Source organism: Sander lucioperca, chromosome 11 (genome assembly GCF_008315115.2).
Source record: "Sander lucioperca isolate FBNREF2018 chromosome 11, SLUC_FBN_1.2, whole genome shotgun sequence".
NCBI lineage: Eukaryota > Metazoa > Chordata > Actinopteri > Perciformes > Percidae > Sander > Sander lucioperca.
In genome coordinates this window covers 31,040,564-31,067,425 of record NC_050183.1, presented here as the reverse complement: position 1 = coordinate 31,067,425, position 26,862 = coordinate 31,040,564, and the positions used below count along the sequence as shown (strand labels likewise).

The 26,862-nt window shown below is 43.7% G+C and overlaps 1 protein-coding gene across 1 annotated transcript in view; it reads left to right on the top strand.

Moving 5' to 3' along the window:
- LOC116058719 (inactive N-acetylated-alpha-linked acidic dipeptidase-like protein 2) overlaps positions 1 to 26,862 on the top strand; it is a 457,605-nt gene that overhangs the window by 242,316 nt on the left and 188,427 nt on the right. The window contains 1 exon segment of the mRNA XM_036007698.1: positions 17,957 to 18,103. Coding sequence (XP_035863591.1) covers positions 17,957 to 18,103 — 147 coding nt within the window.

The following is a 26,862-nucleotide window of genomic DNA, read 5'->3' as shown; positions in this document are numbered from 1 at the left end:
CAAAGCTGTCATAAATGGTGACACAATTGTTTAAGTTTTTAGACTGTAGCATCATTTTATGTTTATTTGAACTATTTATGCTCATCAAGGGACTGGTGTTGGAAATTAGCTTTAGCTAATACACGTAAACAGTACGTCGAACACTGCCTCTGCAACTGTCAATGTTTCTCTGTACTTGTCCCTTACAAATCAAACTAAGAAATAAAAAACATACGAACAGTTTTATAAATCTTAAAGTAAGACCATTGGATATTGGTGCTGGGACACATTCTTGTGGGAGACTCTCTGTAGCAGCATGCTCAAATGTTTCCACATAGCCACTTGAGTTTTGTGTGCAGAACCTTTATGTCCCCAACCAGTGAAGGTTTTAGCATTTTAAGAAATCAAAAGGGTCAAATGCATTATTACAGCTCTACATAGTAACACTGTACTAACCCAAGAATCCTCCAAGAATCCCTCCTCAGTGTTTACTTTTTATTTACCCTCTTTTTTCGCCTCGCCTTGTTGTACCTAATTGTCCATTCGGTGGCAGCTGTATTTCTGGCATGCTCTATTCATTATCTCAAGAGTCTCAGAGCTGCCCCCAGGCATGCTCCCCACCTCCAAATATTAAGTACCACATCTAAGCATGTCGTTAATCATGTTTGCACAACGGCTGTAATACTTCCTACTTATCTTATTTTCCAAATTGAGATGCTGCTGCACTGATAGTTTTGGAATGGGTGCTTGGGAACCAATTATAATGCAACTAGATACTTCTTTTGTAGGTGATTTACACAAAGAGGGGGGACAACAGGGGGGGTTTATGGACAAAAAGAAGACAAGAGGAAGAAAAACAAGGGTCAAAAGAGAAAACAAGGGAGGCTTTGGTGGCTGAAAGAATACAAAATAAATGGAGAGGAGCTTGCACTTTAATTGGGTATGGTTCCAGAGATGTATGTCTGTCTAGTCTCCGGTTGGAGTGTGGCTTGTAGCAGGTTCCTCCATTTGAAAACAAATGGTCACCAGTAGACAGCGCATTGTTAGACTGAAAAAAGACCAGAGTGGGAAATCCTTCATCCGCACTCCCTCCAACAAATGGCCATGGACCTGTGTGTGTGTGTGTGTGTGTGTGTGTATATGTATTCTACAGGTGTAGTTGGCTACTGTGGTGTGATTTAAACCCCTCTAAGCTCTGTGTGGGGACCCAAGTTGTTTATAGTACATGCTACTGTGGATCCCATTCACAATAGCCGTTAGGTCATTGTCATATAATTCCATACTGCCTCCCATGTTTGTCATATTGAGCTCACAAGATTAATAGTACTGTATGAAACCTTGTTTCCCTTAAATCGTGTCACTTATGTGGTAATTTGCTAATTGAGTGAGAGATTTGTTTGTATTATAAAGCATATACATTCCAATTATTCTATCATCTAACAAATGTAATGCTCTACAAAGTCTTTAAAGACAATTATATACTATAGTAAATGCTTTTGCCAAGTATGTTGTGAAGGACATGCTGTCAGGGTTATGATTGTGTTCATTGGCAATGTTTTTTTTGTTTTTTTTTCCAGTCCAAGTGTTAAATTCCTTTACTGAATTTGGATGTTGGTGGTAGATGGTTTGCATGAAGGAGGAACCAGAGACTGAGGTTCCCACATGTTGTTAGGTATAGGCTAATAAAACATTGTAGTTAATGCTATGGAAAGGTTGTGGCTTTGAAAGGGTAAACACGTCCTGTCACATTGAAGCTCCACTAAAGCCCTTGGCGTTTTTTGTCTCTTCCTCAGGTTTTGAGATATTTATCTCTGAAATCTGGAGGTTAATAGAATCCCACTTGTGCTTAGCTCATAAAAAAAATACATGTTTTTTCCAACCACCAACAGTGGAATGAACACACTGTAAATACTGGTGATGGAGGTAATATAGATGAAACACATTCCCGCTAGCCACACTGGTGGACTTACTTATTTCAGTATAAATCAAGAGCTGAATTTGTAGAAACACACCATCCCCATAGTGATACATTTCCCCTGTGGTACACATTAGTAGTAGTTATTTCTCAAATCATCTACCCCTTTATTCTTTAGTAAACACCTGTTCTCTCTGACTCTATCTTCTCTGTTTCACTGTCTCTCCCACACCCACCTGTCTCTGCCATATTGGCATCAATAGAGTCAGCCAGACTGAAAAATTTGATGCTCAATCCTTTCAGGAATAAACAGGCACAGTTGTAATCCCTAAAAAATGAGTCAAGGCTGATTAGAGCATGAGTGCTGTCGATGTTTTTTTTTTTCCAAAGTCTGGTTCAAACTAAAAATCATGGCAACTTGGGCATTTAAAATATAGAGTGCAGTGTTATCTTAACATTGGCAACAACTTTGAGTAAGTCCATATATGCACTGCACTGTTAATGCTCTCTTCCTATGCAACATGTTGAAATAAACATTACACTAGGGGTGACCCCGAATAGTTAAATATCCAATGCTTTGATTGAAGGAGCCTGATTCGACTGCCAATCTCACAGTCAAATATTTGCAGAGGCGTTATGAAACGAGGATCATGCCAATTTGGCTATGTCGGATTTTACATAGAACAACCTGTTTTCTCCCAATAACTTAATATACAGCCTATTATGATATAAATATCAATATATAATGCTGTAAAAAAATATATTTGAAAAGAAAGAAGTTTTTAATAAACTTTTTAAAAGTGCCTGAATAAATCCAACCCCCTCATGTCAGATTTAAGTTTCTCTTTCAATGATCCGTGACCGATGGAGGAGCATCTTGGAGGAAGGTCTGGCTAGTTCACATAGCATTCCGGGATAGGAGAAAAACGTGCTCCAGTTTATTGGCATTTCTTTAAACCAATCACATCGTCTTGGGCGGTGCTAAGCGCTGTACGGAGCAACAGCGCCGCTGCAAAATAGCCTCGGGAAGGAACTTGTTTTGGTGGAACATGTATACGTTCAAAACTTGTTTTAGTCGTGCAACAGATACTCAGATTGGACAGATAGTCTAGCTAGCTGTCTGGATTCACCCTGTATAGATTGGAGGAGCAGTTAACCATAGTCCTCATAAATCCACCGGAGTTTAAAATTCTAACACAAAGTAACGGATATCCGGCCTAAATGAGTGAAATCCGGCGGAATTTCCATCGGCAACGGAGCAATCCCGGAAGTGGAACGCCGTGGATATAGACTAATTAAAGGGTAACTTTGTTTTTTTTCAACCTAGACCCTATTATGCTTTGTTTTTGTGTGTTGATGGGAACAACAGTCTTTGAAATTGGTCCAGTATTAAGCGAAAATGCTGTGACCGGCAGCCACGAACTGGGCTGCAATGAAATGTAATAGGGCAAATGTGCATCGTCAATTGCATCCACTAAAAGTAAATTCTTAGTCAGGGACACCCCTACATTACACACATTCAATCAGGTTTTGAAATCTTTCACTCATTCATGTTATTCATGGAACCTCAGTTTCCCCCAAATATTTACTACCAAAAACGAACACTTTTGTTGTAATTGGAAAGGTTTAGTGATTGGAGTTTGCTCAGTTGTGATAGAGTTGGTTTTGATGTCATAACAGTTGGGCATTTATGGGTAGAAGGATTTAAGAGATTGTAACCCCTGTCTCTGAGTACATCCTAATTCCTTTTTTGATCGCTCCTCGCTTGACCCGGAAATCGTTCTGGCCTGCCATCATAATGGACGTACCATATTCCTTACTTCTGCTCTGAGGAGCAAGGAGGGATCACTAAGGAGGGGACTGGCTCCTGATGGCTGATCTTGGGGCTGGTTCCTGACAGGCAAGTCCTGGGGCTGGTTCCTGACAGGCCCGTCCTGGGGCTGGTTCCTGACAGGCCCGTCTTGGGGCTGGTTCCTGACAGGCCCATCTTGGGGCTGGCTGAGGGGTCAATATCATCCTCTTCTTTAAACTTGCTGTAAGAATCTTAATTGACAGAGACATGATCCTCATATTTTGAGAATTCTTCGTCTTCCAAAGTGGATGACATGCCTTCCACACTAAATGTTCTCTCTTCTAAAAATTATTTCTAAGGCCCTCTAAACAGAGATTATCGTTGCCATACTGATCAATTGTGTTAAGGAGCCACAACCCAGAGCTACGTATTTGTTGTGTTCCTCCTCAAATTTGGAGAAGAGTGTAAGAAATTATTGAAAGACAGGTTCCTGTAAAACATTGTGTAGTTTGACACAGTGCAAAGTGCAGGGAAATGTGGGAACAGACAGGTTCCCGGTGATTGAAATGTAACAGTGTTGAAACCTTTTGGTGTGCGTTTATGTAGGATGTACCATTTGCATTAATAGTAACTTAATACATCTTTGACATGGGAATGGCAGACTCCGCCAATCACAATAAAGAGAGAAATAACTGAATGAACAAGTATCACAAAACAAATGTATCTGTTCTAATCATGAGTCAATTTAGGCTACAGCTCTTCCAGTTGCTTCCTCATGTCTTTGTTTTAGAAATTAGGAACAGATTTTAGTGTACAGTAATTTTCTCAGTTTCTATTTTCTGTCACAGTTTGAGCTACTGTATATCTATAACAGGTCTGGGACCAGCAGACTGCGTTTAGATCAATTAAAGATCAGCCAAAGATTTCTTTGTTTTCCTGCTCATGCTTTATGCATGGAGTGTGATTGTCCCCGAAGAGTTCTGGCATCAGAGCTTTTAAGCTGTTTCCATTGGTCGAACTCCAAAATCCCCCATCCAGTCCAAACTTAAAGATACCTCTTTATCCAATTCACTGGATAATACAATAGAAAATACTATGAAATGTCCATGGGACCAGAAACCACTGAAAAAATGACTTACAGAAATAAATGCAAGGAATCTATTCTAAAATCCCACATAAAGGTTATTCCCCCAGAACAATAACCGTACAGGATTTATATCATCCACACAATGGATTTAGGGCTTTGCATGTTTCCAGTATGTTGTATTTTGAACACACTTTGTATTTACTGTGACAAATTCTCCTCCGTGTACTCGGTGCTAAAGTATGGGCTGAAATAACGGCTGATATTTTAAGTGAATTATGACACCATGACAGGCTTTCAAACATGACGAAGGGATGACAATAGGCCAGCTATAGAATCATACCGTAAATGGTAAACAAGAACATCATCTACATTAGGGAATATGCAAGAAGTCTAATTTATACTGTATATCTAATTTATGTGTTTTCCCACATAAAACCAGAAGAAATGAAGGACACAATACATCACCAGAATGAGTCTCTGACTTTATGGCCACACAGTCATCCAAGACAGCACACTTGTCGCATAATGTTTGACATAGTACACTGTTGGCAATATGTTTGAATTACCACAGATCTTGTATTGTCAGGAAAGGCATTGTGTGACTGCGGCAGGCTCCATGAATATGCATAAGCATGAGGCGATGCTGCCTTGGCCTCAGAAAGTATTTATATGACTGTCAGCGTGGCCCTTCCATCACAGTTTCATATCACAGCGACAGAACATAAGTAGAGGAACAAATATGAAAATATGTGTTTGGTGAAGGATGAGCCTTGTCATTACTTGTGGCTGTGACATTCGTCAGGTGCTGTGGTATGATGCATTTTTCCAACGGTAGATTGTAACTAGCTTGGTTTGCAGGTGACATGTAAGACTTACCGTTTGTAATAGTCTGAGGCAGGTATAGTCAGAGCCTTCTTGAGATTTATTTCTACTTAATAGATGGCCCCAAAACAATTAAAGACAGATTATAGCCTAATTTGTGAATAGCCTTTGGCACTGGAATACACATTATTGCTTTTAGCTACGATTAATCAATGCCTTTTCCCTAAGTGCACTGTTTCTCTGTGGACAATCTTCTACAAGGTTGACTTTTAAGCCACTCACCAATCATTTGATCAAGACAGAAAAGCACAGAGGATTTATTTCCTGTGATTGGACAAATGCATTGCACAGCATGTGGGTAATACAAAATGTGTAGTTTATTTTACAGTATATTATGCATTAATCGCTTACCTTGAGGGATACAAAACAACGAGCGAAACAAGCTACAATGTAAGTTAATAGGGCAATTGTCCAGCTTCTATTTACCTTCAAAAAAGTGCTTGTTTTGCCACTGACAGGCTCAGATTAATATTCTAAGCCTGCTTCCTTCTGGGACTCCTCCCAGAAGGCTCCTACCAGAAGGAAGCAGGCTGAGCAGGTGATGTACTGGGTGGAGGTTGGTCATTGATAATCTTTTTAGATCTGGAGAGGCAACAAGAGCTGGTGATGGCATCAACGGAGGGTAGGGGGAAGCCGATTGTCCTTTCTGCTGACCATATCACATGTGCAGCCAGCATACCATATGGTGATTGAGTATGCCAGCACGCTCTCAATGTTTGAGCGGTAGAAGGTCACCAGCAGCCTAGTCTATATCCTTGACGTTCCACTTCTGGGATTGCTCCGGTGCTGCAGGAAATTCCGCCACATGCATGTATTTTCGCCGATGTCCGTTTCCTTCCGCTTTCTTTGTGTTGGAATTTTGAACTCCAGTGGATTTATGAGGACTATGGTTAACTGCTCCTCAGTTGTCTGCAGGCTAAATCCAGGCAGCTAGCTAGGCTATCTGTCCAATCTGAGTTTTCTCTCGCACTAACTATTTTACTGCAGCTCAGTGCAGAGTTTAGTGCTGCCCAAGACGATTGTGATTGGTTTAAAGAAATGCCAATAAACCAGAGCACGTTTTTCTACCATCCTGGAATGCTGTGTGGACTAGCCAGACCCTCCTCCACTCTGCAGCGTGTTGTTGGTCTGGCAAAGCGAGACTACCAGCAACCTCTCCTCCAGTCTGCTCCTTCTCAGTATCCTTAGGAAGTCGCTGCTGGGCCTTCTTCACCACCGCTGTTGTGTTTGCTGCCCACGTGAAGTCTTCAGGAATTTAAAAGTGGGGACCCTCTCCACACAGTCACCATTGATGTGGAGAGGGGCAGGGTCAGCCTTGTCTCTCCTGAAATCCATGATCACCTCCTTAGTTTTTTTTGGTGTTAAGTGATTTCTACTACACAACTCTGCCAGTCGCTGCACCTCATCCCTGTAGGTCGTTTCGTCACCTCCGGTTATGAGCCTCACCAATACTTATTTTCGTAACAATCAAGTACCAAAAACTGAGGAGGACACGCTGTTGGATGCTGTCCTCCTCTCCTACTTCAATGCCCAACAAATCTATCTCTTTCTCTCCCTGACCCTGTCTTTCAATGGTTGAAGCCTGAAAATATTGTAAACAAATTAATAACATAATTAATTACAATTATTAATATATTATTAATATTAATAATTAATTCAGCTCTGTTTCATTATTAATAATTAATTCAGCTCTGTTTCAGACTGATACCTCCGGTTCAGGCTGGACCTCATCCTCAACACGTGCCTTTTTCAGTCACGGAAAATACTTTTCAATACTCATCTGGATTAAAGCAGCAAACATTCAGTGTAAGAGTAAAAAATGACATAACATTATTTATAATACGTTTATTTGATTCACAACTGCTACATAGTGTTTTCACCTCGACAACCCAACTGCATTTTACCACAAACTTGCGACTAGTTAACTTCCTAAAGCAGGCGCAATCGCTTGTTTGCTAAGAGTCGGTTCAGGACTCAACATTGTATTCAGAATATAAAATATTTTTATAGCACTTTTTAATGTGTGATTGTGTAAAGGTGTTCACGAGATAGATACCAACCTTTCGTGAACTTGTGAATTTCGCCAGCCGTCTTCTCTCCTTTATGGAGACAGACGCTGTGTGCACGGTGGGCTCGATGGTGTTTTAAGCCTCCAATATTGCCTTCCTGGCAGCTAACCCTCACCTTAACCCTTGAAACATAACCATTGCCGCGCTGCCTGGAAGGCGACGTTGGGGGCTAAAAACACCAAACACTGCACAGTGGGAGGAGGTGTGTGTGTGTGTGTGTGTGTGTGTGAGCGAGACACAAGTGACAGGAGGGCAGAGAAAGGAAATGCAGCTGAACGTGTTTTAAATAGCGTTTAAATTTTGTTTATTAATAACGAAAGGCAATGTGCGGCGGCCGGTGTTGATAGTGCGGTGCACATTAGTCTATGTGTGGGAAACACTGAGAATCCAGGTATTGTGCATGCCGACTTACTGTCACACTGTCATGACTTACTAGGACACTTAAATTAAAGAAAGCCATCATTGCTGTTATTACTTACTACGACACGTCAAAATGTCTGCTGTGAATAATGCGTATCATATCAAAACTGAAAATTTGATGTAAACTTTATGTTTGACTGTTGGAATCTACTGCCAAGGTCGCCTGCATCTGTTGGCCCCACATTGTCCTAAATCCAGAATGCCTGGTTGTCACATTGCATGTGATAGATAAATGCTTTGCCAGAACTGTTCAAATTTAGAAGCCTGCACTGGTTTACTTTTGTGCATTGTCAGCCCACATCGGGCCCATACCGTATTTGCACTCATACAAACAGTCAAATCTGACTGTTGTATATGGGCCAGAGCCAGCTCACATTTGGTCCTCTGGCACAGAAGACAGCCAAGTGGCTCACCTCACTACCCGGGTAATAAGGGAATGGAAAACTGTCAGAGCAGTGTTGATTTAACTCTATGTTCACTTTTGTGGCTATATTTGAAGTTGTGTTTTATCAAATTATATTTTTATATATAATTATATATATAGTGTGTAGTTTCTGTGTCGTCCATGAGGAATTCTAAGTAATGACAACAAAACTGTCGGCGCATCCACATGATACAAGCCTTCCGTGACCATGCACCACCCCCACGCAGTTGCTAGTAGCCAAGGAGGACATGGAGGATTAAAAACACATGATGGACTCTTCAGAAGAGGTAATTATCTTCACTCGATTTTCTGCGTGTGAAAGTCACTATGCTATGCTATGTTCAGAAACACAAGTTTCTGAACATAGCCATACTGTGAAATAAAGAGAGAGGTTTGCGGAGCTGAATTATGTTTGTATCAACTCATTTGGCAATGGCTTGAATGTAATGGACGTTCATTAATATAAAAAAAGTTACGCACTAAAGCTTTAAACAAGCATTTTAATATAATTTCAAGTATATGCAAATATTTAACGTTTGTGTGTCAGGGTATCATTTACCAGGTCTCCCACTCCCTCCCATCCTCCCTCCCTATATTTCTTTGTCTCTTTAATATCCCAGTCACTCATTTCTGGATGGCTGGGACATGCATTTAAGCTCAACAGCTGCAAATGGCTTTTCCAAAGACCATAGGTCCGGAACGGAATTATTATTATCATCACACACACAATGCAAAGTTGTTTTTGTCATTTGTCACTTTGTTGCTGTTGTGGGTTGCATTCTAAATACGGTACACCCTCACTCTCTGCCACCCTCCGCTTATTTGATGTGTCATAATGCTGATGCACGCTGAGTGTACAAAATGTTCAAGCCACGCATTTTTTTGTGGATAATGGGAGGAATGATTTTATTTAACAGTCATGGAAATAGGACATTAACAATGGTGAAGACATGGTTTTAAAAAAAAAAGTCTAAAACCTCAAGGAAAACAATATGTCAAAGAAAAAAAGAAGGTTTTATGAGTGAGCTCATCCATGTGTTGTTGTCTTGGCCTGTGGGCATGCACGGCTTTGTTTCTATATTGTCTTTTTATTCTATAATCAAAACAAATATGAAATCTTAACACAGCCTCTGTCAAGCAAAAATAGCCTCAATATACTCGCCTCAGAAGATTATCTAGTTTCAAGCTTTAATGTCCAAGTCCAGCAAGCAATTTTGTGTAGCACATATGATTTTGTAGATTGAGTGGTATCGAGTGGTAAGCCGAGATCTCAAAATGATTTCACTCTCTCCTTATCATAGCAGACAAAGAAATTAAATATTGATTCCTGGTGTGACACCACAGGCTAAACTGATCCATCCTCTCTACTCTCTCTCTCACACTTACTCTCCCTGCTCACTTGCTTATTCTCTCTGTCCTCCCATTGCATCCCTCTTTTTTACACCTCACTCTTTTATTATTCCCTCTTAAGGACTCTACTTTCATTTTAACTGTCTCTGTTTCTCTTTTCCCCCTCCGACACTCTTTAATGCACCGTGTCTGGTTGTAAGAGATACAGTACGAGGTACATGGCCTGACTTTAAATCTTCTCTCTAGCAGATGGAATGATAGTCTATCTCTATATATAATTCTACTTTGTGACTTAAATTAAGGTATTTTTCTATTTTCCCTATTGTCTTTATTGATGAAATACAAAGACTGCGCAGGCCTTTAATGTGTTAAGTAATACCATAACCTCAAGTCGCCTAAAACCAGCTATATATTTTCTCAAATCTAACTTTGATGAAAACAAGGGCGACAGGTTAAGCTAGAATTTCATCCAAGAGCAAATTAACATTTATTTTCCTTTGGCATAGAGGAGCATCAGATTGCAGCGAAAGGATTTGTTCATATATAGGTTGTGTCCCTGCAGGGTTCAGTAGGTATAATTGAATACTGTTATTCATTGTTTAATTTCAGATCTTCATTCATCCATCAATTAATTTTCCATATTTTTATATATATATATATATATAATTTTTTTTTTTTTTTGGGTCTGGGTCCAAGGTTAGCAGATTAACCAAAGTAGCACAGACGTCCTTTTCCCAAGCCACATTCTCCCCCGGGGAATTCGAGACGTTTGCAGGCCAGATGGGATATAGCTAGGACTGCACGATTTGGAGAACAAGTCATATTGCTATTTGCAATACTGCGATTGTGATTGCGATATAATGGTATCATGAGTCTAGCATATTTTTAGTAGTGTTGTCCAAATTAAGCTTCATGAACCATTAGTTGTATTTGTTGACCCAACTAGATGGCGCTCTTGGTTTCAAAGAAAGGCTCATGGAATGAAAAATTAGTGTGCTTTCAACCGTTTGTTGAACAGAAAGTGCCATCCATTGGGCTCAGAAAATAAAGAAAATGCTTCACAAAGCTTCATTTGGACAATACTAGTTTTCAGTATTTAGAAATTAAGTATCTTGTTGGAAAACAGTAGAACTACTTTTTAAATGTAAATGTAAACTTAGCACAAAAAGTAAGAAAATGTGTGTTTGGTAGATTATTTCTCTGTGGTAACAATGCTTTTTGGCAAAACATTTTATAACATTGGAAAGCCTATTTAGTTCCCTTTCAAATGGTGCCAAATTTCTAAGGAACATGCATTTGTGGGATAAGCAGCAGCGCTGAGTATGTGGGTTGCGCCCATGAAAATGTTTCCAAATCTTCTCTGCCGTGTTTTATGTAGACACCACGTTGTGCTATTTCATTTTGAGATTATTTTACATTTAATATTGAAGTGCATAAGTGTTTTGGCATTGCTGACCAAGTCACACTATATCCATGGTATTGGAAGGGGGATTTAATTCTTGTATGTTTTGTTTTGTTGTCCATGATCAAACAGGTAGCAGGGGGGGGGGGGGGCCCTGCTACCTTCACAAATCGCACCCTGATTATAAGATAATACATATGATGATGACATGGAGGACTTTCGGTCGGCACCAAGGTGCTTCTGGAAAACCGTTCGCCACCTCAGGAGGGGGAAGCGGGGAACCATCCAAGCTGTGTACAGCAAGGATGGAACGCTGTTGACCTCAACTGAGGAGGTAATAGGGCGGTGGAAGGAGCACTTTGAGGAACTCCTAAATCCGACTAATACGCCCTCTATGGTAGAGGCAGAGCTGGAGGATGATGGGGGATTGTCGTCAATTTCCCTGGTGGAAGTTGCTGAGGTAGTTAAACAACTCCACAGTGGCAAAGCCCCAGGGATTGATGAGATCCGTCCAGAAATGCTTAAAGCTCTGGGTGTGGAGGGGTTGTCTTGGTTGACACGCCTCTTCAACATTGCGTGGAAGTCTGGGACGGTGCCTAAGGAGTGGCAGACCGGGGTGGTGGTTCCCCTTTTCAAAAAGGGGGACCAGAGGGTGTGTGCCAATTATAGGGGTATCACACTTCTCAGCCTCCCTGGTAAAGTCTTCTCCAAGGTGCTGGAAAGGAGGGTTCGGTCGATAGTCGAATCTCAGGTTGAAGAGGAACAATGCGGATTCTGTCCTTGTCGTGGAACAACGGACCAGATCTTTACTCTCGCAAGGATCCTGGAGGGAGCCTGGGAGTATGCCCAACCGGTCTACATGTGCTTTGTGGATCTGGAGAAGGCCTATGACCGGGTCCCCCGGGAGATACTGTGGGAGGTGCTGCGGGAGTATGGGGTGAGGGGGTCCCTTCTCAGGGCCATCCAATCTCTGTACAACCAAAGCGAGAGCTGTGTCCGGGTTCTCGGCAGTAAGTCGGACTCGTTTCAGGTGAGAGTTGGCCTCCGCCAGGGCTGCACTTTGTCACCAATCCTGTTTGTAGTATTTATGGACAGGATATCGAGGCGTAGTCGGGGTGGAGAGGGGTTGCAGTTCGGTGGGCTGGGGATCTCATCGCTGCTTTTTGCAGATGATGTGGTCCTGATGGCATCATCGGCCTGTGACCTTCAGCACTCACTGGATCGGTTCGCAGCCGAGTGTGAAACGGCTGGGATGAGGATCAGCACCTCTAAATCGGAGGCCATGGTTCTCAGCAGGAAACCGATGGAGTGCCTTCTCCAGGTAGGGAATGAGTCCTTACCCCAAGTGAAGGAGTTCAAGTACCTTGGAGTCTTGTTCGCGAGTGAGGGAACAATGGAGCGGGAGATTGGTCGGAGAATCGGCGCAGCGGGTGCGGTATTACATTCAATTTATCGCACCGTTGTGACGAAAAGAGAGCTGAGCCAGAAGGCAAAGCTCTCGATCTACCAGTCAGTTTTCGTTCCTACCCTCACCTATGGTCATGAAGGTTAGGTCATGACCGAAAGAACGAGATCCAGGGTACAAGCGGCCGAAATGGGTTTCCTCAGGAGGGTGGCTGGTGTCTCCCTTAGAGATAGGGTGAGAAGCTCAGTCATCCGTGAGGAGCTCGGAGTAGAGCCGCTGCTCCTTCGCGTCGAAAGGAGCCAGTTGAGGTGGTTCGGGCATCTGGTAAGGATGCCCCCAGGGCGCCTCCCTAGGGAGGTGTTCCAGGCACGTCCAGCTGGGAGGAGGCCTCGGGGAAGACCCAGGACTAGGTGGAGGGATTATATCTCCAACCTGGCCTGGGAACGCCTCGGGATCCCCCAGTAGGAGCTGGTTAATGTGGCTCGGGAAAGGGAAGTTTGGGGTCCGCTGCTGGAGCTGCTACCCCCGCGACCCAAGACCGGATAAGCGGACGAAGATGGATGGATGGATGGGTGGACATATGATGAATTACAGCCATTATATCCATTATTACAGCTACAGGAACTCACGATAACCGTCATATGAGCCTGCAGTGCAGGGCGCAGTCCTGTGGTTCTGCTCACGTTCACTATGCACTTTCATTATGCCTCTTTACAGAACTCTGGGTTCATCTATTAGTGCATGTTACAACTTTTAAAACAAGGATTTAAGTAATGACTATTTAAGTGTTCAGACTGGTAAGTTGATGTAACTCAAAAACATTTATTTACTCATATATAGACGTATCTTTCACTCAAAGTCTATGGTAAAAATGTTGCAATTCCACTGTTGGCAGCTATGCCCATGTTTGCATTAAAGCATGGCGCTGTTATTCGATCACAATTGTTTTGTGGTTCATATCCCATTATCTACTGGCTTGACCTCTGTGAATTGATTCTGAAAGCAGTTACAGGTGCTTGGAGAACAATGTGCCACAAAGCAGGGTTCAGTTTACAGTGTTCCAAAGGTTTGATGAGATACACAAAAATATATTGTCACTGTCGAGCAGAAACCTTTTATCTCCATATTTCGTATTTCTTTTTTTTCAAACATCAATGCTATTGGTCACCCTTTATGTCTGTGTGTGGTTGTGACAAATATTTAATCGGCGAAGAGGCGATTTCCTTTGACTTTGTCAAAGGTAAATAGCTCAATATAATGTTTTCAAATTAGCCTTTTTTTATATTTCCTGAAAAGCAACGGTTTTGGACATATGAGGTTTTCGCCCAAAACCGCTCCATTCACTTAGATGACGTGATTGTGGATATATAAGAAAGGGGCGCCAAAGGTCATAGCATACCAATTAAAACAGATGAGAGTTTTCACAGAACGGAATGTAACAGATTCATTACAGCGGAGTAGTAAAAGTGATGAAGAGCGACAATCGTAGGGAGTAGTATAAAGAGCAAAAATTAATGAAAGGAGGAAAGTTGGGGTAATGGATGGGTCAAACAAACAGGACTTCCTCCCGGGAGACTGGTGTTCGTGTCTTGTGTGGAACAAAGTTAACTTTCTTACGTAACTTTCTTAATGGTACTGTATATATAGTTAGATATATATAAACATACAATTAAAAATGAAATAACAATTAATAAAATAGAAGTACTTATTGCAGGACTCCAGTGTGTCCACCCTTTGTATGTAGGCTTCAATAACGGCACAATGATGTGTTAATCTCCCTCTTTGATGCTGAACAGTACACGTGTGGACTGGAGTCATAATGACTTTAACTTGGGTCAAATTGGACTCACAACTCTGGTGATTTATGAAATAATTTGGTTATTTGAATGTACTCGAAACCTGTTAGGGTCAATATTTCATTATGTATGAAAATCATGACATTTTAATATTATATTGTCTCAGTCACAAAAAGCTGCTGAGCAGTGGTGATGATTTCATCTCTCTCATTAGTACTGAGTGGAGTCATTCAAAAATAATCAAACAACAGCAGATTGTGTCCTGGCTGTAGGAAATGGAGCGCATCTATCCAGATCTTGAGTTCTGACACCACCACACATCTGTGTATGCAATCAGGTGTATGTTGTGTAATAGTGGTAGCCACTACCAATATACTGCTATCTGGTATTTTTAGGCTTAAGGGAATTATGGCTACCAAACATGTTCTACGTAGTGTACAGACACACTGATATGAATCATATGCTATGGCCTTCTCAGTCACCAGATCTCAACCCAACTCAACACATTTGTCACCAATTGGTACTTTATTGATAGATTGTGTGCATTTTATTAATGCAAACAATACAATTAACTTGACTTTGGTTGACTTCATCTGAACTGGACTTGGTCTGACTTGTGCTGGGATTTGAAATTACAATTACTTGGTGCCATTTCTACCCAGGGATAAAAGTAGCAGTATGCAATAACAGTGACCAGACTACAACAGGTACTATAACTTATTAAATGGTCTACTTGCTAAGGACTGTGTGGGCTTGCCTTGTCTTGTTTTACTCTATCCTTATTGTTAAGTAGTCAGTGCTGTTGCTCATTGGAAATTCACTCAGGAATCAATCAAACAGTGTATCCTTCACTGTAATATATTCTGCCACATATTTTTAAAATTGCGTACCGAAACCCAGTGTCAATATGTTACCAAACAGGAAGGCAATGCAGATTTTGGTGCCTTATTTCGGTGCCGCCTAAATGCCTGCGTTGCTCTCTGGTGCTCCTAAACGGACATCAGAGGCAACAGATGCATCACTGCACGTGACGCTAGTTAACATTACACTTGGCAGCAGGTCAAGTTAGCTTACTGTTAGCTAGTAGCTAGCTTAAACACTTAACGTGTGGCTGTATTTCACTCAAAAGGATTCCAACACCAGTCTGTAGCTTAAGAAACACAGTTGTACAACAACAGTAATGTAATAAGGCTAATTACCCAATATATTTTTGTTTCCTTATAAAGAAATCACTTCCTGTGTGTGGATTTAAACACTATGGGCTTCACATACAGCTCTTTGCTTGAATTCCATACTAATAGGCTGCTGTAACAAAATAGAAAGCTGGATACACCAAACAATATTGTGATAAGTCTGTCCTCTGCAAGCAAGTTCCCTATTATGAATCTCAATCAACGTTTAAATTGTGCACACATGAACAAGCATTTATTGCCACCCTGTTAACTCCCACAATTAGCCATAAGTGGGTAATGAAATGCCCTTCATGAATATTAATATGCATGTAAATGTTTTTGTCCTTCCGGTTTTTTTGGTGGAGTAAATGGAAAAGTGTGAGATTAAAAAGATACATTTTGCAGCTCTGAGGTACATGCTGGCAGGTTAAGGCAAGGTTAAAGGTATTATTTACTGTTCTTCATTCAGTTAGAGTGGGAACGTGTCGAAGCGGCGGCCAATGTTCAGAGAGCAACAGCCTTTAGAAAAACTAAAATAGAAAAGGTTGACAGCAGTGTGTCAGTGACAGTGGCGAGGATGATTGGACACCAGAGTTCTCTCCCCTTGACGGACCTTGATAAAAGGAAACTAATTAAATGCAATGTGACAGAAGAACATGGGGACTTCACTCAGCAGATGTGGACAGTTAGGGTTAGATAAGCCTCTTATTGATTGACGGTTGTCTTCTGTTTCCTTCCACTAACCACTCTGGTCACAAGAAACAAACTGATACATAAACCAAATCCCTCATACAAATGTGCCTTTTGTGAGTGTCACTTATGGGTCATTAACTAAAGGCCCCTACGTAATATTTAAGCTATATTTTGGGTGAACTGCCTACATCTGCATAAAGCAACAAATAAGTGACTCAGGTCCAGATGTCCCTCAAGACTCTGTAATGGCTAAAGGACATGCAAATAATCACCACATCAAGTTAGCATTTTCATAAATCCCATCATATGTGTGGAAAGATGTATGTATATATATATATATATATATATATATATATATATATATATATATATATACATACACGTTAGCCCCAATTTCAACCTTATGTAGTCACCATTAGTTCCTGTGACTGTATTACACTTTCCCAGGAAAAAAAAAGGATTTCTCTATTCACAAAATGGCGTTTATTCAAAATCATCTGATGTTCGTCATTCATATTTGTTAGATTATATAGTAGACCAACAGAACTTCTCAAAAGTACACTATGTTTAGGGTCGAAAAAGCAAAACAAATTTAATGTTTTCCAGCATGTCCTCTGGCCAGTTTTAATACAGTATGTCATAGTGTTTATATGGGGGGTATGGCCATCTTTATAGTGCTATATGCAGCCCAGCATGTTTCATTGTTTTAGAGCATCATCCTTTAATGTTTATTTTTTATTTAGTTGTAACTTTAGAGCTTGATGCCTGACGCCACTCTGCACTCTAGTTTGGGGATGGAGGCCTACATGTCTGATTTAAGAAACTTTTTGAACCATCTGCACGGTTATGGTTTACGCATTTTTCACTCGGCTTCTGTCACACTTAATCTAAAAAATATTCTGCTACACAGCTGCCACACAGCTGTGAACTGCCATTTGTTGCATGAAACGCAATCATAAACAAAGGGCTACAACTGAATAAAAATGATCCAGTTATATTACTGTAATAACACAATTACTTTAGTATTTATTTGCATCAGATCTGCGAAAGTGTTAACAAGGTTTGAAAATGATGTCTTTGTTTCAGTAGATATGATACTTGATAACACACTTGCACATACATAATAAAAAACACCAGGATCTTAATTGCGATATTTCAAATTTGTTGAAACTTTTAGAAGAAGAAGACATACTTCATTAAACTCCAAGGGGAAATTAGATTTTCTTTCTGTTGTTAGTTTAACTTACATGCTAATACAAGCTATAAACACATGCTATAAAACAATGCATTGTTTCTTTGCTATTATAAATCTATAGAGTCAGTAAAACATGAACCATAAGCTGATATTTCAGGCAGTTGTGGTGTTAAAAGGAAGCATTAACGCAACAGTACCAGACAGAAGCTAAGGTTTATCTAGAACTCATTTAATTAATGAACATGGCAGCAACTTGTTTACCTCTGTGCCTTTATATTCTACCAACCTCTGCCTGTATCTTTGTTCTCTTTCCACCAGTGAATTTCTCTTATCCCACTGTTTTTCTTTCTCTTCATCTTTTGTCCTCTCTGTTAGAGACAGTTGCTGAGTTGCATTCGTGGTGGGAACTGCCCGGGACCCAACGTCAGCTCGCTGCAGTTGCCTGGAGATGTGAATTTCTTCGCCAACCAACTGGCTGTGCCCACCATGGAGTTTGCCTTCGAGCAGACCAAAGGAGAAGAGGTACCCAAGCCAAAACACCACTTTTTTTTCCTTCTTTTTTTTAAACTTTCATTTTGCCCACTCGTGACCTTCAGTTTTCAGACGGGTTTTATGCTAATGTGTATGATCACTGAAGAGCAGAGGAGCCACTCTTAATACATGCAAGGCACAGTCACACCTTGTTTCTCAGCTGTGAATGGATTTATTTGGGTAAACTGCTGAGTTTGCCATGGGCCACCACTTTTACCACCACTACGTTTTATCTTTAGCTCCTAATTGGAAGTAAAACTCCTGCTCGGTGAAAATGGCTCGATGGTGTTTTCTGCCTCCAACGTCGCCTTCCAGGCAGCTAACCCTAAACATAGCCATAGCTGCGCTCCCTGGAAGGCGACGTTGGGGGCAAAAAACACCAAACACCATGAAAATGCACACACCTGTCAGTCGTCTTAGTATATCATATGCTGAGGAAAAGTGTCATCTTTAAAGACACCAACAGTTTGTCACCGCAGTGAGTTGTCCAGTCCTGACACATTTGGGAGTAGATGTGATAATCACCATCTGCAGCCTATAAGACGAATAGTATTATTTAGATAGAATAAAAATATTTCAAGATCATTTACAGACTCAGCTTGACACACTGCAATATGGATTATGCCTCTATACAAGCAACACATGCACATCACAGAGCTTACAAATTATGCATGCCCCATTTACTTCCATTAAAAATATTGATGCAGTATTGATGTTTGTTGTACTGCCTTGGGGTGGAAACAGAGATTTAGCCTGCGCTAAGTCGGCCCACTCAAATTTGGAACTTCTGGCTAGGACGGCAACTTTGAGCTTAATTAGTGCGAGAGATCTTCATGATGTGTATCCGCCCTCAAGGCATCCTCACAACCTGAAAATAATAGGTAGTGGAGGGTGAAATCTACAGCACTGGCTTTAAGAGGAAAAAGAAAATCCTAATTGAATTAAAAGCAGTCGGATGCATAAATATGCTTGTATCTGTTAGGGGAAAGTCCGGTATGCATACATTAGCATTAGCTTAATAGCCTTTAAACTAAACTTGCAGTGTTACACATCAGTGCCAATCTCCAAAATCACATTTCCTGTATTATTTCATTTCTTTACTATGACTTTAGGAAAGCTAAGAGAGAGAGTAGAAGTCACATGCTGTACATATTGCAACATACTCTTCTTTATGGACGTCTTCACAAGAAAAGATGTACTGTACTACATGTTGTTTAAGAATCAGGAACTGTAATCAGGGTTTCCTCTAGGTTGACTGGCGGATGGGTTGGTGGACAGCGCTTACTGACAATGAAAATATGTCACTTTTAAAGTTAGTTCCCCTCTAACTCCTGTTATTTCCTTACAAGCAATGTAGCATTTAAAAGTCCAGCGCAGTGCTTACTTCATATGAAACACTACATTACCTCACTTACATCAAACCTCACAGAGAACAATGAGGGTAAAAACAGCATCAGGCTATGTCCACACTTGGTGTCTTTTTTGACAAGAAAAAGCTGACTAGGGAGCTTTTGTAGTGAAAAAAAAGTTGGCAGCTTTTTTATTCCAAAAAGCAGCCAAGAGCATCTTTTGTTGCTTTGGAGCGGTGTTAACATTAGATAAAACTAAGCGGTGGAGCAGGCTAGAGAAAGAACAGAGAGAGAGAGCAGTGCTGCTAACCTTACATAAAACAAAGCGAGTTCCCTGTACAGGGAGCACCCGGTCATACCGTATAAGAGTATATATAACTCGCTGTGTGCCGACTCCATTTTTTCTTGTTGTTATGAAAATGACAGGTCTGGCTACTCCACTTGTCATTGGTTGGCTGTCAAAAAAGCGCTTGACATAGGGTGTTTTTTTTTTCAGAAAAGTTAAACTTTTTTCAACTTCAAAAAGACGCTCCGAGCTGCAAAAAAGAAGTCGGCAGTGGACTTTGACTTTGAGTGAGACATGAGTACATTCAAAAGTTGTTATAGTTGTGCAACAGAAAACTCAGATTGGACAGATAGTCTAGCTAGCTGTCTGGATTTACCCTGCGGAGATCTGAGAAAAGCTTGACCATAGTCCTCATAAACTGACCAGGGTTTAAATGCCAACACAAAGGAAGCCCAAGGCAACGGATATCCAGCCTAAATGAGTGAAATCCGGTGGAATTTCCGTCAGCAACAGAGCAATCCCGGAAGTGGAACGTCAAGGATATAGACTAATATTATAGGAAGTATTCATGAAGCTTCCTGTATTTACTTTTAGCAAGGAGTTACCCAGTTACAAAGATGAGATGCTGCTGGAGATGCTGCGGTTCACGGTCAGTGCCTCAACCTCTAAACGTTGGGGGCGCTGCTTGTGAAAGTGTAGGCTTTATTTGTATAGACAACAAATATAGGAGACTAATATATCTAGGTTATATATGCTAAAATATGATCCTGAACTCAAATAATGAGCCTATCTCATAATGATATTTACCAATTGGCCATTATTTTTAAATTGCTTAGCTAATAATAGTGCTGCATATTTTTGTGCAATATTGTACATGCAGCAATGATGTTGCGGACTTAGTTCTTGTTTTATTCCTTTTATTAACTTTATTTCCTGAACTCAACTGTGAGGAGAAAGGTCTTACATCCTATAGGCAGGTAGGTAGAGCAGTTACCTGCATGCATTATCACATCAATAGCACCTCCCCTCCCCGACAACACTCTCCTCTTACGCTATTTAATGTCAAAGTTACATAGTTACAATGTAGAGACAGTTGTATATCAGACGTGTTGAGCAATGTATCACCGCGCTGAAATAGTGACATGATTTTTATAATTTGACAGCCTTCTTATGTGAATGTTGTTGCTACAGTGGTTTCCTGCATATGCACTGTGTGGGCTGAACAGTAAGTTTTGAAAGGCAGACGTCTTAGCACCTAGCAACATAATCATTAATAAAACTTATTTTGTCAGTTTGTATTGTTTTGGTTGAAACATTTGGAGCCAACAACACTCAGTTTGTGAAACTTTTAGGCCGATTTTCCCCTCAGTTATTTTTAACAGTTGTATCTGTCATATTTCTAAAAGTCATATTCTGTTTGAGTCATATCCCTCATTGCTTCTCCCACACACTGAACACAGATTGTGGCCTGCTCTTTGCTTTCCCCACCATGACACATTATCAGTGTTGTCATGGTGAATGGCCCTTATTTTAAGGACTAGGCAGTAGAGCTGTGATACTGAGTTCCAGATTCTCTCCTGCCCAAAAAGAAACCTGCGCAGAGTATACTGTATTCTGTTTGTGGTATTTGTACTTTACTTGAGTATATCGATTTTATGTTGCTTTATTCCTAGGGTTGCAAAGGGGCGGACATTTTCCGGTAAATTTCCGGAAAGTTTCCGGAATATAAAGTTTAGCAGGGGAAGTTTGGAAACATTCCAATTTGGAAACTTTCATGGGAATTAATGGGAATTAACGGGAATAAACGGGAATTAATGGGAAAATGGATATTTTTAATATTGCTTTCCATGGAAAGTTTAGCTGGGGAATTTTGGAAACATTCCAATTTTGATTTACTATGGTTAGTGGGCTATACAATTAACACACATAGGTTAATAATAGCAATGTAACCAAAAAAAAAACAAAAAAAAACTCCTGTATTTTAAAAACTAAATGTTGGCCAGCTGCTGACGTGCAGCTCTCCTGACTCCGAGCTGGCGTGCAGCTCTCCTGACTCCGAGCTGGCGTGCAGCTCTCCTGACTCCGGGCTGACGTGCAGCTCTCCTGACTCCGAGCTGGCGTGCAGCTCTCCTGACTCCGAGCTGGCGTGCAGCTCTCCTGACTCCGAGCTGGCGTGCAGCTCTCCTGACTCCGAGCTGGCGTGCAGCTCTCCTGACTCCGGGCTGACGGGCAGCTCTCCTGACTCCGAGCTGGCGTGCAGCTCTCCTGACTCCGAGCTGGCGTGCAGCTCTCCTGACTCCGAGCTGGCGTGCAGCTTTCCTGACTCCAGGCTAGCTAGCTACTTCCCTGAGCCCCGGCTAGCTAGCAACCTCCCTGAGCCACAGCTGGCTAGCAACTCCCCTCATTCCCTGCTAGCTAGCAGCTCTCCTGACTCCAGGCTAGCTAGCAGCTCTCCTGACTCCAGGCTAGCTAGCAGCTCTCCTGACTCCCGTCTAGCTAGCAACTTTCCTGAGCCCCGGCTAGCTAGCAACCTCCCTGAGCCACAGCTAGCTAGCAACTCCCCTGATTCCCTGATAGCTAGCATCTCCCCTGAATCCTGGCTAGCTAGTAGCCTTCCTGAGCCCTGGCTAGCTAGTAGCCTTCCTGAGCCCCAGCTAGCTAGTAGCCTTCCTGAGCCCCAGCTAGCTAGTAGCCTTCCTGAGCCCCGGCTAGCAAGCAACCTTCCTGAGCCCCGGATTGCTAGCAGCCTTCCTAGTGTCCCCAAGCTGCCCAGTTTCCCAGCACTGCCCAGCTTCCCCGAGCTTCCTAGCTTCCCCAAGCTTCCTAGTGTTCCTGAGTCCAGGCTAGTTAGCACTCTCCCAGATCCCAGGCTTGCTAGCAGCCTTCCTAGTGTCCCCAAGCTTCCTAGCTTCCCCAAGCTTCCTAGTTTCCCCGAGTTTCCTAGTGTTTCCGAGTTTCCTAGAGTTCCCGAGTTTCCTAATGTTTCCGAGTTCCCTAGTGTCCCCAGGTTGTCCTTGATCCTGGAACCCCGGCTGGCTAGCAGCCTCTTAGATCCCCAGCTGGTTAGCAGCATCCCTGATCCCCGGCTGGCTAGCAGCTCCCTTGATCCCCGGCTGGCTAGCAGCTTCCCTGAACCCCGGCTGGCTAGCAGCCTCTTAGATCCCCAGCTGGTTCGCAGCATCCCTAATTCCCGGCTGGCTAGCAGCCTCATAGATCCCCTGCTGGTTAGCAGCCTTCCAGAATCTCCGCTGACGTGCAGCCTCCCAGAATCTCCGCTGACGTGCAGCCTCCCAGAATCTCCGCTGACGTGCAGCCTCCCAGAATCTCCGCTGACGTGCAGCCTCCCAGAATCTCCGCTGACGTGCAGCCTCCCAGAATCTCCGCTGACGTGCAGCCTCCCAGAATCTCCGCTGACGTGCAGCCTCCCAGAATCTCCGCTGACGTGCAGCCTCTCAGAATCTCCGCTGACGTGCAGCCTCTCAGAATCTCCGCTGACGTGCAGCCTCTCAGAATCTCCGCTGACGTGCAGCCTCTCAGAATCTCCGCTGACGTGCAGCCTTCTAGAACCTCCGCTGACGTGCAGCCGCCCAGAACCGCCGCTGACGTGCAGTCGTCCAGAGTCTACGTCGTCGACAGACCTCCCAGAGTCTACGTCGTCGACAGACCTCCCAGAGTCTACGTCGTCGACAGACCTCCCAGAGTCTACGTCGTCGACAGACCTCCCAGAGTCTACGTCGTCGACAGCTCTCCCAGAGTCTACGTCTACGGGCAAGCCAGAGGCCTTGCCGGTCTCCGGCGCCCCAGAGACTGCCCCTGAGGCTTTGCCGGTCTCCGGTGTCCCAGAGACCTCCCCAGTGACTGCCCCTGAGGCTTTGCCGGTCTCCGGCGTCCCAGAGACCTCCCCAGTGACTGCCCCTGAGACTTTGCCGGTCCCCGGCACCCCTGTGACCTTCCCTGAGACCGCCCTTGAGACCACCCCTAGGACTTTGCCTTCGTTCTGCCCCCCTGAGACTTTGCCCGTGGTGGTCAGGCCCACTCCTGCCGCTCGTGTCCTGTCGGCGGTCAGACCCACTCCTGCCCCTCGTGTCCTGTCGGCGGTCAGGCCCACTCCTGCCCCTCGTGCCCTGTCGGCGGGCAGGCCCACTCCTGTCCCTCGTGCCCTGTCGGCGGTCAGGCCCACTCCTGCCCCTCGTGCCCTGTTGGCACCCCAGTCAACCTCTGCCCCGGTTGCCTGGCCGCCAGACTCCAGTCCAGCTGACCCGCCGCCAGACTCCAGTCCAGCTGACCCGCCGCCAGACTCCAGTCCAGCTGACCCGCCGCCTGACTCCGGCCCAGCTGCCCCTTCACCTGCGCAGCCTCCCAAGGGGCTCCGCCTCGGCCGACCTGCAAGGCCCCCGGAGGGGCGCTGCCCTCGACGTCCTGCCTGGCCGCCTGAGTGCCCTCGACGTCCAGTACGGCCACCTGAAAGATTCTGCCTTCGTCGCCGGTGGCCAGAAGGTTTCTGCCTCCGTCGCAGGCCGCCAGAGGGATTCTGCCTTCGTCGCCGATGGCCAGAGGGATTCTGCCTTCGTCGCCGGTGGCCAGAAGGTTTCTGCCTCCGCCGCAGGCCGCCAGAGGGATTCTGCCTTCGTCGCCGATGGCCAGAGGGATTCTGCCTTCGTCGCAGGCCGCCTGAAGGTTTCTGCCTTCGTAGTGACTCTCTGTCCCCTGTTGCCGAGGCCTCTCTGCCCCCTGTTGCCGAGGCCTCTCTGTTTCCTGTGCCCCAGTGACTCTCTGTTTCCTGTGCCCCAGTGACTCTCTGTCCCCTGTTGCCGAGTCCTCTCTGTCCCTGTCCCGGGGCCATCCTGTTCCCTGTCCCGAGTGGCCCCTTCTGTTCCCTGTCCCGAGTGGCCTCTCCATTCCCTAGCCCCGCTTGACTGGTTTGTTAACCTGTTTGGCCCTCCTCCGGTCCCCCTCCGCCCTCCCTGGGTTGTCTTTTTGTTCTGTTTTTGGGACATCTGGGATCTGTCCCTTGGGGGGGGGTACTGTCAGGGTTTTGGTATTTGGTTTCCTGTTTTATTTTGTAGTCTGTCTTGTCTTGTCTAATTTACTTCCTGTTTTCTGTTTTCCCGCCTGTTTGATTGTTCTGCCCCGCCCTGATGTGTTCCACCTGTTTGTATCACCTGTCCGTTGTTAGTGTTCATTACCTGATGTATTTAGTTCCTGTGCTGTTCTTTGTCTGGTGTCGGATCATTGTTTGATGTTGCGTGTTTTGTGTCTGGTGTTGTTTCTGTCAGCACGTCATAGCCTGTTCAGTTTTATCTGCCTGCTCCATTTTTGGACCGCCTTTGGTTTGTTCGGCTTTTTGTGTTTAATAAATCCTCGTGCTCATTACTCCTCGCCTGCTCTCTGCATTTGGGTCCACCAGTCTCTCTCTGCACGTGACAAATATAGGCATTGACTCTGCTGCCCTGACTTTAGTAGGCAGTTCATTCTACCACTGTGGGGCCAAAACAGAGCCTTGACTGGGATGACAAAAGCAAAGCGTAAAGGTTGCACCAAAGTGTAAGGTTTGAAGATGGCTTCATGGAATGAAGCAGCAGTTGACTTCACTGCCCTGTAGATCAGCGCCAGTCAGAGTCTTGAGTTGGATGGGAGCTGCAACAGGGAACCAGTGTAGCAAGCAGAGAAGATGAGTGGTGTGGGAATACTTATGCCTGGCACACACTAAAAGATTTTTTAAATCTTAACAGATGTTGAAAATGTGAGAGACCCTACACATAACGACGTGTAATGATAGAACAGTTTTGTTCTTATAGTTTGTGGAAAGCAATGATTTGGCCAGAACAGCACACCACACGATTCCATTAGCAAATAACCAGAGTCCTGAATCTCAAAACCGGAAATCTTGCACGATCAAAACATGACTTTAGAGTATGCAAACTTGGCGGAAGTATATGACATGGCAGTTGCGCCGCCCGGGCTGGGCTTCTGCAGGAGATCGGTGCTCTTATGGAGGTTACCCACTGATAGGTCAAATAAGGCTACGTTCAGACTGCAGGCAAAAGTGGCCCAAATCAGATTTTTTTTGGGGTCAAGTGACCAGGTCAGACTAGTGTGAACACTCAAATCTTGCCCAGATCAGATTTTTTCAAATCAGATTTAGACCACTTCCATATGTGGTCCTGAATCAGACCCAGGTCTGATTTTTTTCAATGCGGCCGCAGTGTGAACAACCAAGGCGGATTTGATGCGACTTTTACGGCAAAAAAAAAAATCGGATCTGAGCAAAAATCTGAATTAAGCATTAAGACTTGCGGTGTGAACGTAGCCTAGCCAAGTGAGGAAAGGGCAAATACTGTCCTGTGCTTGTCCTGGGTCACACACAGGTCCTGTCCTGTCAGAGTTGTGGACACCCCCCCCCCCCAAAAAAAAAATATCTGCCGGGCAAGCAGTGATGTGTAACTTCACCTGGATGTGAGTGAGGGTATGACAAGAATAGTTGGATGTTTTCATCAGAACAATGGTAGGAGAAGCCATGCAAGTGTAATTTAATTTATGATTATGTATAGTCTCATGGGGGTGAGGGGGTGAAGGAAGTTGTAGAAGTCGTCAAGGCTGCTAGAACCAGCTCAGCACCAGGCCCGAGTGAAGTGCTGTACGTCGTCTGTAAGAGGTGCCCCAGACTCTTGAAGAGGTTATGGAAACTCATCAAGGTCATCTGGAGGAGGGGGAAGATGGCACAGCAGTGGCGACATGCAGAGGGCGTCTGGATTCCGAAGGAGGAGAGCTCAAGCACCATCGAGCAGTTCAGAGTCATCTCGCTCCTCAGTGTCGAGGGCAAAATATTCTTTAGCATTCTTGCCCGACGCCTGACGGAGTTCCTTCTGAGGAACATGTACAGTACGTCGACACCTCTGTGCAGAAGGGGGAGTCCCAAAGATGCCAGGATGCGTCGAGCATACAGGAGTTGTCACCCAGCTGTTACGTGAGGCACGTGAAGGCAAAGGGGATCTGGCAGTCCTCTGGCTCGATCTCGCCAACGCCTACGGGTCAATCCCGCATAGGCTGGTGGAAACTGACACCACGTTTCAGACAAGATCAAGAATCTCATACTGGACTATTATAATTCTTTC